This window comes from Strix aluco, chromosome 39 (assembly GCF_031877795.1).
Source record: "Strix aluco isolate bStrAlu1 chromosome 39, bStrAlu1.hap1, whole genome shotgun sequence".
NCBI lineage: Eukaryota > Metazoa > Chordata > Aves > Strigiformes > Strigidae > Strix > Strix aluco.
The window spans coordinates 787,029-802,450 of record NC_133969.1 but is presented as its reverse complement, the minus strand read 5'-3'; the positions used below and the strand labels follow the sequence as shown (position 1 = coordinate 802,450).

Genomic DNA, 15,422 nt, shown 5'->3' with positions numbered 1-15,422 from the left:
AAATCTCATTTATGAGTAGCATTGCTCCTGCCCAGATTATCATTACTTCCCATACCTCCAAAGTGAGTTAATGCCACTCTTGGGGGAGGTGGTGACCATTTTTGCAGGTTTGATACACATTCTCAGTATTTAGGAGATCCACCTAGCCAAGCTTTTATCTATCGCCTTCAAAAACAGCACTGCCAATCATGCAAGAATATTCTGCTGAGCAAGTTGTTTAGGAGGAAGAACAGTTTCTCAGATGCTAATCTTTTTTTTCTTCTTCTCACCTCCTGTGAAAACCTAGCACCCCCTCCGTTCTTCTGGCTCCTTACTCCCGCCAGCCCCTCAGCAGAAGCCGCCCACACCGCTTGCCAACAAGGAAAAGAAAGCAAACAGGGTCTTGGAGGACTTTCTTCAGTTTGTGAGGAAAGGGTATCTTCTACACCACAAAGCTCCTAACACGAGGTCTGGATGATGCCAGAAACCAGCATCCACAGGTATTGCCCCTCCCTGGGTGCCTGGGAGCAGAACTGAACAGCAGCGCTGCCCTGCCAGGGAGCCTCGGCCACCTCCCATCAACTCGTCAGCCCTTACATGCCGGGGGTTCATCTCCCTTCAAAAGTGAACAAAATGAATACGGGTAGCCACAGAGGAGTAACTAATGGTTTTATAGGTACACAAGAAAGCTAGGTTGAGGTTTTTACTAATACTTCATTTAGTAACTCCAATTCTTTACCTAGTATTTATTCTTCATTAGGATCATTCACTGGTAACAATCTGTTACTGTGGTGCTAAACATTGCTTGTGAGAAGTATTTTGAAGGGGCCTTTTTACTGTTCAGATATGTATTATTATGAACATTCAATTTCTTTCATTTTTAATTCCTTTTCCTTCCAGGGAACCCTGCTTATTCTTTTGCTTTCTGGTTGAGGGGGGGAGGGGGGCATGTGTGGAAGGGGGTGTAGTGTTGGTTTTGGTTGTTTTACTTCTTCTTATACCTCACTTTTTACTAAAAAAGCTTTTATCTAGCCTTTTTTCTTAACATATGAAGGTGATATCCATATGTATCGGGATATATTTTGCCTTCACACATAAGTATGCACAGTTATCTTGATGTAAAAGTTCTCGGTCTGTGACTGTAATACCAACAAGCATGAGCAAGCACTTGTGAATTTGTGGACAATCTTGCTAATGGAACTGGGAAAAAAACCCTGTGGATTTCATACACAAAACATGAAGAGACTCAAATCACCACCTACCCCCATGCACATTTTGCTGACTTCCTGCTGTTACTGTGTTGGCCCCTTCCTAGTCTCATCATTAACACAGTCCCATCATTAACACAGGACTAAACAGAATGAAGCCCTATGGCATCAGTCTAGCCTCGTATTAAAATTAACACAGAGATCTGCCTAGCAGCTTGGGTCTAACAACCCAAATTGGGTTTACAGGCTGGAGTCACAGCTAACCAGCTTTTTAGGGCAGGAACTACATCTGCGTAGCACTGTGCATGCCTACATGAAACAGCATCTTTAAATGTCATCATGTTCTTTCTGGCTTTGAAAAATGTTATTCACTGATACTTAGATGTGAACTTCCTGCAGAAACAGAGAAGCATGCTATACCTATATGCTTTAATAGCGCAAAGGTTTCTTCTACTATTTAGTAATTCTACTCTTTATTTCTATGATGTGTCTCTGGATGTATTAATCCAGTGGATTAAAAAAAAAATATTAAAAAATCAAGGGGGTTTTTTTGAAGTAAGTTTTGCATTACTGTACTACTTTATCTGACAAGTTAGCAACAATCTAGAAACCAGAAAGGCTTCCTTCCTAAAATTAATTTGCCTCCTGCCCTCTCAGGGAGTATAAAATTCATCAGTAAATGCTGATAAATCTGCACAATCTGATACTGCTAAGAGGAGAATAATCCTGTCATTGAAGTGTAGGTAAACCAATCTGCCCAGGTTACACAAAATGAGCGTACGGGCAAGCGTTTCTGTAAAAGACATCAATTAACTCCATGTCAGGTGAGTGTTTTTAGTGAGCACTGCTTCAGGACACTGGCACACTGAAAAACCTGCTGTGCATCGGCCGTACACAGTAAGAATGTGCTCAGTGCTGATGTCATTTCCTCCTGCCATCCACAGCAGCACTTGTGAGCCCAGCCACAAAGGAACATTTGGATGACACATTCAGAATCATGGATGAGATATACCGAGACAAAACACAGACTTCACATCCTCTTGAGAAACTTCCAAACCCCAGTTTCCCACCACAGGTTCCATAAGGGCATTTCACACTAAATTAGATCCTTCTCTGGGAAGCTATTTTTAAATGACCAACCAGGAACTCATACGGGCAAATCTCACAAAGGAAGACAATTTTAGCCTTCCTTGACTTCTCGGGTGAGAGAGAAGATTCTACGTTTAGGGGCAGCCAAAGCAGCACGCAGTCATAAAAGTTGTCTAAGCAATGGTATGAGTTGTTGAGTTTTGGCATTAGCCTGTAAAACTCCACTAAAAGCGCATGTAACTGGAAATCCAACATCAGTTTGAACCAATCAGCTTCACATCTCTGAAAAACTGAAAAAATTCTCTCTTCCAAAGAGCAGTTGTGCTCACATCTGAGTCTCTCGGGAATGTGTTTGGTCTTGCATCATCGTAACATAACAGCTATTACGTAAACCTGAAACAGAAAAGCCCCTTTATTTACACATCTGTTTAAAAATTCTACGCAGGGGTAAGAAACTTGGAGCTTCTTGCCTTCTGTGAAAAGATGTTTTCAGATATGAGTACAAAGTGAATCCTTCTTTTTCCAGCTAGCATGATCAATAAAATATTTTGATCTAATAATGTCCATAAAAGTTGTCTTAGTGATTCCCATAAGCTAAAGAGCAGATGCCACTGCTGCAGATGTTCAATCTTAGTATTTCCTTTCCTTCACTCACTGGAGAGCACATGCGTAAGTATAAATTACACTCACCTTGAAATGTTTATTCTCCCTGGCTATAGAAACACAAACTTGTCAGTCAGTCAGTTCCTTCTACTATTGCTTCACTAGAAGAGGTTTCAGAAGTCCTCTCCTGCAGTTCTCTGATCTGTCTCAGCTGTTCCAGTCCTCGGGACCCTCAAGGGTCCAAGAGATCCTTTCCTCTCCTCCGTACCCTGTGCTCAGAGTGAAAGCATTCAAACTCATCACATTTCGAAAGGGATCGCTCAGACCTTTCAAACGAGCCTCCTTCCAGATAACTTCCTCTCTATCCAATTTCTGATCTAAATCTCATCTCCCTCATACCAGACATGAGCTCATGAAGGAACTAACACAGTAACAACCAAGTGTTGCCACACAGTAGTTCACTGTATTTAACCTCAGAAATAGTCACACTGAATTTTGCTGCAGTCTCCCTCTCCCAGGCTGATCAGCAAAGCATGACAAGAATCTCTTCACAGAAAATATGCAAACCTTTTCACAACATCATGTCCTGAAAAAAATACTTTTTAATATCTGTAGCTGAGTCTGGATCAGATTTTGGAAGCCTGAGACAGCTCGTTGGTTTTTCCCCCCCTTTATTATCATCCATTACTTGTAAAGTTGCTGCTTCTCATTATAGTTACACCAATTACAGAAAAACAAAAACTTAGGCATATGGAAATAAAACTCACCATGCTGTTCATTTCAGAAGAGGATGAGCTTGCTCTCTCTTCCGTAGGCTGTTCAGCTCTTCTGTATTTCCATCCTCTGGTTTTATGACCAGCCAACTGCCTCCAGCAGTACCTTCTGAAGGGGATCTCAGTCGTTTCTCAACAAACTTGCCTTCTCGGTATGGACTGAAGCTGTTGGCAGGGTCAACCACAAATAGAGAAGGAACCAGCAATCATTACAAAGAACTACTCTCTACTAATATTTTCTTAGTGGGAACACTGCTTTGCCTGAAATGCTTACGCTGAAAGGCGATGGCACAGAGCATGTTCTGCAGAAAGCAGATCCTGCTCACCCAGATAAAACTGTCACCTGGGCCACCACGCCACTGCTCAGCCCCCAGTGACCAGCACACTCAGCACGCTACAGCCAAGTCCACGGCTCCTCACAGAATCCAGAGGGACCCTTGCTCCATCCTTTCCTTTCTTCCCTCATTCCAGGTCATTTCCAAACTGCTGTCCAGTAAAATCCACTAGAGAAACTATCGCTTGGTCCACTGCTGCCACAACCCAGCCTGCCTCACCCTGTGTCCAGAGGCGAGTCCGGGTTTTGTAGGGCCAGGTCACAGCTTTGTTATCACTGCATAGGACAGGGATGCACATTGGTTTTGGTTTCTGTTTGGCCTTCCTAGCTCAGCTCTGCACCCGCACCCTCCAAGCCCAGCTTGCAGCCAGCAGGCTGAATCCCAGTCCCAATTACTGCTGTTAAACAATAACACACCAGAAAAGAGGAGGAAAAATTACATTTAGAGGTATTAGGGCAAATTTAGAGATGGGGAAAGAGAAAAACATAATAGCAAAAGAAATGTAACACAGAAAATATTATCTTCTTCTGCCTTTTGTGAGAGAATAGACAATTTTTCTAAGGCTTTTCAAAAAAATCCATATCACATAAAAATACATAAAGGCATACTAAGAAATATATGGGACATCAAACCTGCTCATACATTAATGTCACATTCACAATACTATCTATAATGACGTCAGCTATGAATCCTGCTACAGAAAATATCTATTTAAAAAAATGCACAGAAATATTTTGCATCTACATCTGTTTTTAAATACTATTTTAGCAAAACCAAATGTCCAAGCCAGTCTGTTTGTAACAGATAAAACTACTTATAACCATACCTTACTGAATGCCATGTAAGATTTTCCTGTATTTGTTCATTTCATATGGCAGGATTTTATATCTTTTTTCAATGGTCCGTTTGTACACTTGGCCAGTTTCTAATTTTAAATACATTCTTCATCACACAAGTAAAAAAAAAAAAATTGCATTTTGAACAGCACTATAAAACCATAACAATTAATCATCAACTTTTATGTATTAGCTCTATTACGTATTAGCTCTAGTGTTTCTGTGAACATGAATCCCATTTACAAAAATCCCTCTGTCACAGTTTCAACTCTGGTGAGCTGCCTTCCAAAAACACCGAGTGCACATCCAACTGCCAACGGGGGAGTTTCAAATGCCTGGTGTGTTCCCAACCATCGCTGCGAGCTGCTCCCTGGCTGCTCTGCAGTACCCTCTGGTAACTCCTGTGCAAAAGGATGAGCTCACCCACAGATGAGTCAATGCTGCAAGGAAGCCAACCAAGTGCTCAGGACTGCTAACAGACATCAAGGGAAATATTTTGACAGAGGTTCTGAGGAAAGAGGTCCCTTCTGGTGAAAGCTAAGTTAGTGGATTAATTTGACTTTATATTGCCATTTATGTACAAGATATCCAACCAAGCCTTGCAGTGACATACAATTCAAAAAGCAAGATTGCTTTTGATTGCTTATAATCTGCATGTCTAGATAAATGTCCAAGCACAAAGATGGGTATGAATTATATGAGTTTACACTCTTTCATCTTTCAATACAAACACTATAAATGAAGTCTTGTTAACTCACAAATTCTGGCCCATCAGATACAGCCTCAGAATTATGCAAGAAAGCACCAGTGTTTAGTTGGTTTGAGAAAATAAACTGTCAGAGATAAATGCCTTCTGACATGTGTCCTTCACTCAAGGGCCTGGTGCCTTTGTTCATTTGCATCTCTATAGACTGGGATTTCTAGGCCAACCCTTTCCACTTAATCTTGTTAATATTTCCAAATTTCTCTTTGTAAGCTAAAGATCCAGTGTGAAACTTAGATGGTAATTAACTCTCGCCATTTCACAGATTACATAATGAGAACTTGCACAATGTTATTTCAGATGGAAGCAGAAACAGGATGTCTCACACTCTGCCACAGAAACAGCGACTCCAAGCTACTCTAGACCATCAGTTCAGTAGAGCAAGAAAGAGTCAGGAATTTCAAAACCCAGATCAGTACAAGATAAACTGTATTATTTTTCATAACCAGACTAAAAGAAGGTGCATTTCTCTGGCAATGTTTCAATCTCAAACAATGCAACTATTTGGCTCAAGTCCAAACTAGGCATGCCCCAAAAGTCCCAGCTCCAGCCCTCAACAAGAGACGAGCAGCAGTGCTCTCTCTCTGAATTCATTTTCCACCACAGGAAAGCAAAGCTATGAACAGCACTGGGGGGCGTTAGCAAACTGTAAAACGTGAGCTCAAAAAATCACAGACTTTTTGTTTAATTCCTATAATTTTGGGAGGAGGACAGAATGCATAACTTTTGAACTTCCTAGCTAGCACGTGCAACTCTACAAAAACACTTTATGACCAAACAATTCTTACAGAAGAACTGAGGCAAAAAAACCCCACCAAACCCAACAATGAAAAGACCACAAAACATACCTTTAGAAGGGTTTGTTTCATAACCCTGTTGTGTTTTACAGGACTGGGGTTCAGAACATGGAATAATCTTAGGCTCCATTACAGGAATTGTCTCTCTCGTGTGCCTGGACGCCGTGCTTTCATTTCTGCCCCCACCCAACCCCTGTGCTTTTGAAGACAGCGTCCCTGGTTCTTTACGCTGTAACGCAAAGGTTTCTGAACGTGCATTTCCCGAGTTAATTTCTCCTATGTGCCTGGCATCGTTCACGTGTAGTTCATTGGCTTGCAACACTTCTGTTTGATTAGCAGCTGGGGTTTTGAATAAGGTATTAGACTCAACGCTACAGGAGCTTGCACGACTCACAAGAGATACACCAGCAGAATGGCCAGCACTGTCCACAATCTCCATCTCCTCACAGGAGCAGCAGCAGGATTAAAGAAGATCTGAGAGGTAGAGCCCTCGTGGCCAAACCCCTCTGTGAGCAGCACCCCAGTCCCGCCGCTGGGCAGAGCATCAACATCCGAAACAGAATCCTCCGTTAGGGCGACAAAGCCGGAGGGGCCTGGGCAGCCGTGAGGTCCCCCGAGAGCAGCAGGGGCTGCAAGGAGCTTCCCATGCCCTCTGTCGTCTGGGCTGAGCACGGAGGAGAGGCCTCGGACATCACAGGTTCACTTTCTGCGTGCGATTTAACCTCCAGCAAGCGCCTGGATTGCTGCACAGAGGGAACTGATTGACTCTCTGGAACTGGTTTGGAAAACCCGTAGTGTGATGAAAAAGATTTAGGGAGAAGTTTCCATGTGGATTGTTTGACAGAGTACCAGCTCTGCACCTCTGCAAAGCCTGGATCGTCACCCTCATTCTTCCCAGAGCTTATGCAATTGATAAAGACATTCTTATCAGCTGAGGACTCCTTCCCTCTTCAAAATCCTCTGTCAAAGACCTTGTTATCTTCTTGCTACGTGAGCTGCCAAAGCCAACTGAATGCCTTCCTCTGCTTTTAATGTGTTCCTCTAAGCTCAGTTTTTGAACAGTGCCAAGAGAGGACTGGGCACCATTTGAGATGTTGACATTCTGACCAGCCGAGTCAGGCTTCTGCTCACTCCCTCTCTGTTACGGAAGCTGATGGAAGGAGTGCGGAAAATACTCTGGCGCTTGCCTGTGCTCCCTGAGCTGGAGTTAGTGCTGGATGGGGAGGGGGTGTGGACATCAGTGGCATCAGCAGAGAAGGTGAGGAAAGGAGGGAGTCATGTCTCCAGCTCATACTTCCCCTGAATATTGGCAAACGAGATACCAGAGTCGATCGTCTGGATCCTGAGTCCCCCATCAGGGCACAAAGTGTCCGTGGCTCTTCGCAGCCAAAAAACTAATCTGGGATGGAAAAAAAAAAAAAAAAAAGAAAAGAAAAAAGAAAAAAATATATATGTAAATGATTCAGCCTCAAAGTCCACTTGAACAGACTTTAAGTCAGCCTAGTTACATGAGATGCCAACATCAGTTTTATGTACAGCTGCAAGTTGTTTACTGAAGATTTTTACTGAAGATTTTTAGAATTTCAAAGTGATGTTCAATAGGCAGCGCTGAAAACCCAGCAGCTGAGCAAAGATGTGTCTGAAAACATTCTATAGACGAGAGATACAGTATTACGTATGATATATTATACAATGAGATGACACTGGGTAACAGTATAAAATCCACATGCCAAAAGATACACAAATGTATCACCCAAATGTCCTTGTTTTTGTAAGTTCTTGGGACAAGTCTTATAAACTGTAAGCTCTCTTAGAGACTTGATTTTTCATGATCTGAGTAGAACAAAACATTATTTTGTATTCCTAAATACTCAGATTTTTTGCAAGAAAAAAGAGGATTTAAATTTTCGAACCTTCACTGGACTTTCAGATGGATTTTTAATTCCTTTACGTGTTCCTGCTGAAGGCTGTATGTATCACCTTACAGCAGAGGAAATGCTGGCACTGCAGTCCAGCTAAAATATGCACCACCAAAAACTCTTCCTAAGGAAGAATTCTAGGAATTCACTGTCAAAATATGGGATCATGTTTCTAGGTTTGAACTTTAATGTTTCATTTGAACACTTCTCTGAAATCCTCTTGTAGCTTACTTGCTTATAATTAGCTATTTTTGCAGCTTTTTGAAAGTAGAAAAAAGTGTTTCTCACAGACATTTGGCATTTTTTATAAACATTTAAGCCATAAAAACTTATTTTGATCAGTGCAGCAGATGTACTAGAAGAAAATTAATCTTTATGAAATATATACCAGTTCTATCTCCTTTTTGTTCTCATAATAATAAACTATTGCTGTGAGAGACAGGACCACAGAGGGAGCAATAAAAACATGTGATATATAATCACAAGAACAGGAGAGGCTGTGGGTATAATGCCAGAGCGCAGCTTCGTGAACTGCAAGTGTTCAGCACATAAGAACAAAAATCAGGTCATTTATCTAAACGATGTTTGTACGTCAAGGGCAAAACCAAATTCATTCATCTAATGAGCAATTTAATCTGTGTTATGTGGCTACAACAAATATCTATGAACAATATATTTATTTATACAGTGTGTGTATATACACACATACCTAAAAATGGGAACAGAATATTTAAGGAGTAATAAAACTATAGCTATAGCAGTTAGTAAGCGGAGCATCTGTGTTACCATTCCCAGCTGCACACGGGCTGGCAGCAAAGCTGGGCTTTCACAGCCCTGCCAAAGCAGGGACAGAAAGCCTGTCCTGGAAGCGGAAGGAGGGGATGTCCAAAGGAGTCATGCCCCACGTTCGGCGCCAGAAAGACTGTGGTGGTTTGACCTTGGCTAAATGCCAGGTACCCACCAAGTCGCTCTATCACTCCCCCCCCTTTCCCCTTTTTTTCTCAACAGGGCAAAGAGGGGAAAGAAAATAAGATAGGAAAACAAAACAACCCTTGTGGGTAAAACAACAGCAGTTTTAATATAAGCAAAGCAAAGCAAAGGTCTGCGCGCGGAAGCAAAAAAAAGAAAACAGATTTATTCTCTACTTCCCATGAACAGGCGATGTCGGGCCTTCTCAGGAAGCAGGGCTCCAATACACGTAGTGGTTGCCTCGGAGGACCAAGGGTGACCCCACCCCCTTCCTCCTTTCTCCCAGCTTTATACTGAGCAGACGTCATATGGTATGGAATATCCCTTTGGTCAGCTGTCCTGGTTGTGTCCCCTCCCAAGATCTTGCCCACCCCGTCCCACTGGGCGGGGGGAAATGTCCGAAAGAGCCTTGGTGCTGTGTAAGCACTACTCAGCAGTAGCCACAACACCAGTGTGCTATCGACACCCTGCCAGCTCCCAACATAAAACACAGCACCATGAGGGCTGCTACAGGGGAAAACCAATTCTGGCTCAGCCAGACCCGGTACAATGTTATATTACTGTGAAAAAAGGGGTAACAAGTAAGTTCAGAGACTATTTCTGACTAGACATTGGACTGTACTTTCTACACAGTTAACTTTTTTTGTAAAAAGCTGGTACAACTCCAGTCTGAACATGCACTGCCAAGCAGCCGCAACATTCGCAAGCACCAGGAATCAATAAGCAATTTTGTAGTTTAAGATGAGAGAAACAGCACGGGAACAATCACTAATTCCTAGAAGTCACTGGTGATCTCTGATAACAAGCTCCAACCCGACCCAGCCCACACCCAGGGCCTGCGACTAAACCCCCAAGCTGAGCTCAGTCTGAGTGGGCCAGAGGCGCTGGCCCAGGCACACCCCAGCGTGCCCAGAACAACCCCCCCAGCAGCTGAGCTGATGCCTGACAGCTGCTCCCCTGCCCTGGCCCTGGGGCAGTTCGCACCCACCCGCTGCCAGAGCAGGAGCAGAGCCCGCAGCACAGGGCAGCAGAGGCCTGGGAACTCCCCCAGGTGTCACTGCACCTGCTGCCTCCTCTGCTCACAGTTCACTCTGCCCAGACAGGCCTTGGGAAGCCTCCTGCAGCCTTCTCCACCCTCCCCTACAAACCCTCGTGGTTCTTTCACCACTCCCAGACCTGGTGTGTCGGGTTTTTGCCTGTGTGACCGCACACCTGCAGGCGTGCCGATAGGGATGGACATGCACCCCCCACAGGGTTACACACAGACAGGGAGTGCTTTTCCTGGCGTGTTAAGGAGACATCATGACTGCTGAAAAACAGACTTTAGCATGCAGTTTTACAGCTGCCATAGATGAGCAAAATATGTTGAAAATACATTAAATCACTACAGGCTCAGACAAAATATTTGCTCCCATTATTCCTCTTCCTACCTACACCTCAACTGTCAGTTCACTGGAGAACAAACCAGCCTGGTTTGTAATTACAAGATTCTCCAAGTTGAGAGCAGAAGGAAGCAGAAAACTGAGCAAAAAGCACATATTGTAACTTCCACTGGAAATACAAAGGCTGTGTCTAAATAATAATAGAGATTATTCCTAATAACTGACCTTTGAACATTGGCCAACACGGAAGTCTCGGACACAGCTTAGACGACCAATTTGATCAAGTTGATGCCACTTTATTAAAGGCTACACAGCAATTTATACTCTATCACAAGCTTCACGCGCCGCTATCTTATTGCTAATAGGCTAAAGCTACTTGTTCACACGCCCTTCTGCCCTCTATGATTGGTCCCAGTGTGGTGTCCACGTGCTGCTCTCCCCCCAGGTAGACGCCCTGTTTTTGACATTCCAACATCTTTATCTCTTGGCCAGGAATGTAGTTTCTCATGCCGTCTCGGCCTTGTTTATGTCCTTGAACACAGCTGCAGCTTGCTGTTACAGTGAGGCCCCTTGGTCTGGATCGCTCACAACACGTCCGTTCTCCAGCGATGCCACAAACATTCACAGCCTTAGCTTTCCAGGTGTAACAAGTTTTAATAGAAGACATTGCCTCTAACTGCAGATAACAAAATGGCATTTATTCAGCCATTCCTCCTTCCTCACCTCTTGAAGGAAGGGCACAAATAAACTGCCAACATTCCTTCTACTGTCCAAGCAGCAGAAATCCTCACCCATAAAGTAGGAGCCAATTATAATATACTGCTCTTTCTAGGTCTGCAATAGCTATCAGAGGACATTTCTGAAAACACACACATCCATGTACACATCCATGTATACATGTATATGTGAATGTTTATGTGCATATACAGTTTGAATAATTTGAATACTGTCCATATTTTATTAATATTTGAATATTATTTGCATATAATGTTTATTTTATGTATATGCACATTTTGCAGTGTAAAAGTGCCAAACTTTAGCACTTCAAGTGGCAATTCTGCTGGCAACACAGGAAAAAATAATATATATTTCAATATATAAATACCCTCAGAAATTAATGAAATTTTTTGACACATTGCAGAGGGGTTATAAACTGCCATGTATGTCCTATTAGATGAGCAATATAGAAGGTGTTTCCTTTCAGTCTTCACATTTAACGAAATTATTTCTACTTACCACTTTATAGCAGTGACCCTTACAGAGTGAAATTCAGCTACATATCCTCTATGAAACCACTAATTTTCTGTATCTAACATGCTCATCCCTACTGGCATCATCTCAAAAGCTGCAACAGAGGAAAAAGAAAACAGCAGACACCTTTTCAATGGTATTATGCCATTCCAGATGACCCTGTCAAATTTAAATTGGACAACTCTGGTCCTACAGCAAATCTAGGACCTAAGAAAAAGCCCCTTCTATCTTAAAATGATGAGGTTTTTAGAATACTAACAAGAAGTCAAGTAAAGAAGAAGGATCAAGGAAAAGTGAGAGTCTAAGAAGGCTTTCAATTAGATCAGGCTCCTTGTTTAGAACAAAACATAATTTGCATCATTATCATATAATGTGAACAGTCAAAAAATAGTCTACACAGTATTCTGTACAGATATCTGAATCTTGGTCAAATACACAAACTTTGTAATACTTTTCAATTCTAAAATCCAGTTACTGCTGAAACTGAAGTCTTCACTCAATGCTGCATTAGACAGACATTCAGATTTTACGTTTTATGGAATGGATTTTTGATGCACATTTTTTCATCTGGCATTACCCAAGACAGAGTTTGATATACTGAAGGAAAGTAAGTAAACTATTTTGAAAGCACTTAATTGCAGCCAGAGTAATGGTGGCTTATTTCAGGACCTGCTCTTCTTCCAGAGCTTGGCTACAGCTCAGTTCCTGAGCTCCTGTGCTGGAATCAATGCAAATGAGAAACAGGCAAAGTGCAAACAAAACAGTTTCCCTCTTATTAGCAATTTTAAAAGTTGATCATATGGAAATAGTTTCCTTTCACACTCATCTGGACCAAGATGTTACAAAACACAAATTAATCTCAGAAATAACTTAAAGTCATGTATTTAATTGCCGGAGAAAACAAAGAGGCCAAGTTTTTTTATACTTGGGCCTTATTCTTTCCACACAGGAGATCTTTGGAGGAACCATCCAATTATACAATATTAGGCCTTTATCTTGCCTACAGCAGTTGTATGAATATAAAATACAGAAATGTACAGGTAAGAACCACACAACAAGCTCTACTTTTTATATATGACTGTATCATGTCAAAAGAAACAAAATGCTCAACTTTCAGACAGTGACTGTAACAGCAGAAAGAACCCCGCAAGAGTTAAAACAGGTTAAATTGTCAAAATATTACAGCAGTGTGTACCGGGTCTGGCTGAGCCAGAATTGGTTTTTTCCCCTGTAGCAGCCCTCATGGTGCTGTGTTTTATGTTGGGAGCTGGCAGGGTGTCGATAGCACACTGGTGTTGTGGCTACTGCTGAGTAGTGCTTACACAGCACCAAGGCTCTTTCGGACATTTCCCCCCGCCCAGTGGGACGGGGTGGGCAAGATCTTGGGAGGGGACACAACCAGGACAGCTGACCCGAACTGACCAAAGGGATATCCATACCATATGACGTCTGCTCAGTATAAAGCTGGGAGAAAGGAGGAAGGGGGTGGGGTCACCCTTGGTCCTCCGAGGCAACCACTACGCGTATTGGAGCCCTGCTTCCTGAGAAGGCCCGACATCGCCTGTTCATGGGAAGTAGAGAATAAATCTGTTTTCTTTTTTTTTTTGCTTCCGCGCGCAGACCTTTGCTTCGCTTTGCTTATATTAAAACTGCTGTTGTTTTACCCACAAGGGTTGTTTTGTTTTCCTATCTTATTTTCTTTCCCCTCTTTGCCCTGTTGAGAAAAAAAGGGGAAAGAGGGGGAAGTGATAGAGCAACTTGGTGGGTACCTGGCATTTAGCCAAGGTCAAACCACCACAGTCTTTTTGGCACCCAACATGGGGTGGGACAACAGCAGTTTTATATTAATTGTGCTATAGCTATAGCAGTTAGTAAGTGACAAGCTCTTGTGCTGGTCACGGGTTTGTTTATTGCTCTGCTTATCTTTATTTTGCTAAGCTCGGGAACATGCTGGAAGAAATTGGGAACATCATGAGTGGTTTTATTCTGCAAGCTCCCAAAGTACTTATTAATCCTTATGTTAGCTCTTTGATACTGTTCGTTAATGTTATTCTCCTATTGTGGGCTGTGTGGAGCTCGTTAGGTTTTTGGTGTAAGAGAAAGCAAATTTTGGGTGAGAGAATACCAAAATGTGCCCTGAGGTGGCCTGTCCCTGGGTGGCAGGGGGAGTGGAAGGATTAATAAGGGACGAGAAAGAGGAGGAAGAAGCGGGTCCTTCAGCAAAAGGGTCAGAAGAGGGAATAACAGAACTCAAACAGGAGGCAGAAACTACCCGGTCCCTGACATCATCAGAACTGCGAGATCTGTGGAAAGACTATAGCCGCCAGCCAGGTGAGCGGATTGCTGCCTGGCTGCTTCGATGCTGGGATAATGGGGCTGATGCTCAGCAGCTGGAAGGTAAGGAGGCCCAACAGCTGGGTTCCCTTGCTAGAGATCGAGGAATTGAAAGGGGAATTGGAAAAGAAACGGGAATTTGCAGTCTGTGGAGATGGCTCCTTTCAAGTGTTAAAGCAAGATATCCTTTCAAGGAAGATCTTACGGACAACTCCCCAGGGAAGTGGGCTACTGCAGATGAAGGTGTCCAGTACCTGAGAGAATTAGCAGTGCTGGAAGTCATCTATAGTGATCCAGATAATGATGAAGCCCCTAAAAATCCAGAGGATGTCCTGTGCACACGGGCCATGTGGAGGAAGGTGATTAAAGGTGCACCATCCTCGTATTCTGCCAGCTTGGCTGCGATGTACTATCCAGAAATGGATATGGGAGAAGGACTAAGATGTACGCCAACTGTGGAGGCAGTCTCTTCCCGGCTTCAGAACTTTGAAGAGAGTCTTGGTACCTCCTCATCTCTACGGGCGAGTGCCTTAGATGTCAGGAGCACCCCAAGAAATCAGTTCTCTTCCACCCCAGTCAGAGGGAAAGGGAAACCTAGGCGCATGACATGTGGCGAACTTTGGTTCTTCCTGCGTGACCAGGGGGAGGACATGAGGAAGCGGGATGGTCAACTCACCTTCAAGTTGGAAGCTCGTGTACATGAATTGCGAGGAAAGACCCCTGCCAAGAAGAAGACATCCAAGAAGGTTGTTAATGTAGCTGGTGTGAAACCGCAAGAAAGTAATCAGCGATCTCCCAGATACAGGAAGACTGAGATCACCTCCCTTGGCCCTGATGAAAGAGTTTCCGGCCTGGCACAGCAAGGGTCAGACAGTGAATACTCTGACCAAGAACAGGAATAGAGGGCCCCTGCCTCCAGCCAGGAGGAGGAAAGGGATGAGCGGGTGTATTGGACAGTGTGGATTCAATGGCCTGGCACATCAAATCCACAGAAGTACCAGGCTTTAATCGACACCGGGGCACAGTGTAAATTAATGCCATCAAGTTATAGAGGGGCAGAACCTATCTGGATCTCAGGAGTGAGGTTAGCTTGACCAGGGACAAGTGGGAAAAACATCCCATTGTAACTGGCCCAGAAGCCCCTTGTATCTTGGGCATTGACTACCTCAAGAGGGGGTATTTCA

General features: G+C 43.3%; 1 protein-coding gene across 1 annotated transcript; it reads right to left on the bottom strand.

Annotated features, from left to right (window-relative positions):
- Window positions 1-1,067: 1,067 nt before the first annotated feature.
- On the bottom strand, window positions 1,068-7,738 carry LOC141917528 (serine-rich coiled-coil domain-containing protein 1-like). The gene is given in 11 exon segments (XM_074810784.1): window positions 1,068-1,118; window positions 2,328-2,516; window positions 2,664-2,669; window positions 3,647-3,684; window positions 3,687-3,835; window positions 6,437-6,830; window positions 6,833-6,976; window positions 6,979-7,332; window positions 7,335-7,523; window positions 7,526-7,639; window positions 7,642-7,738. Coding segments are annotated over 11 exon segments (1,725 nt in total).
- Between the last annotated feature and the right edge of the window lie 7,684 nt (window positions 7,739-15,422).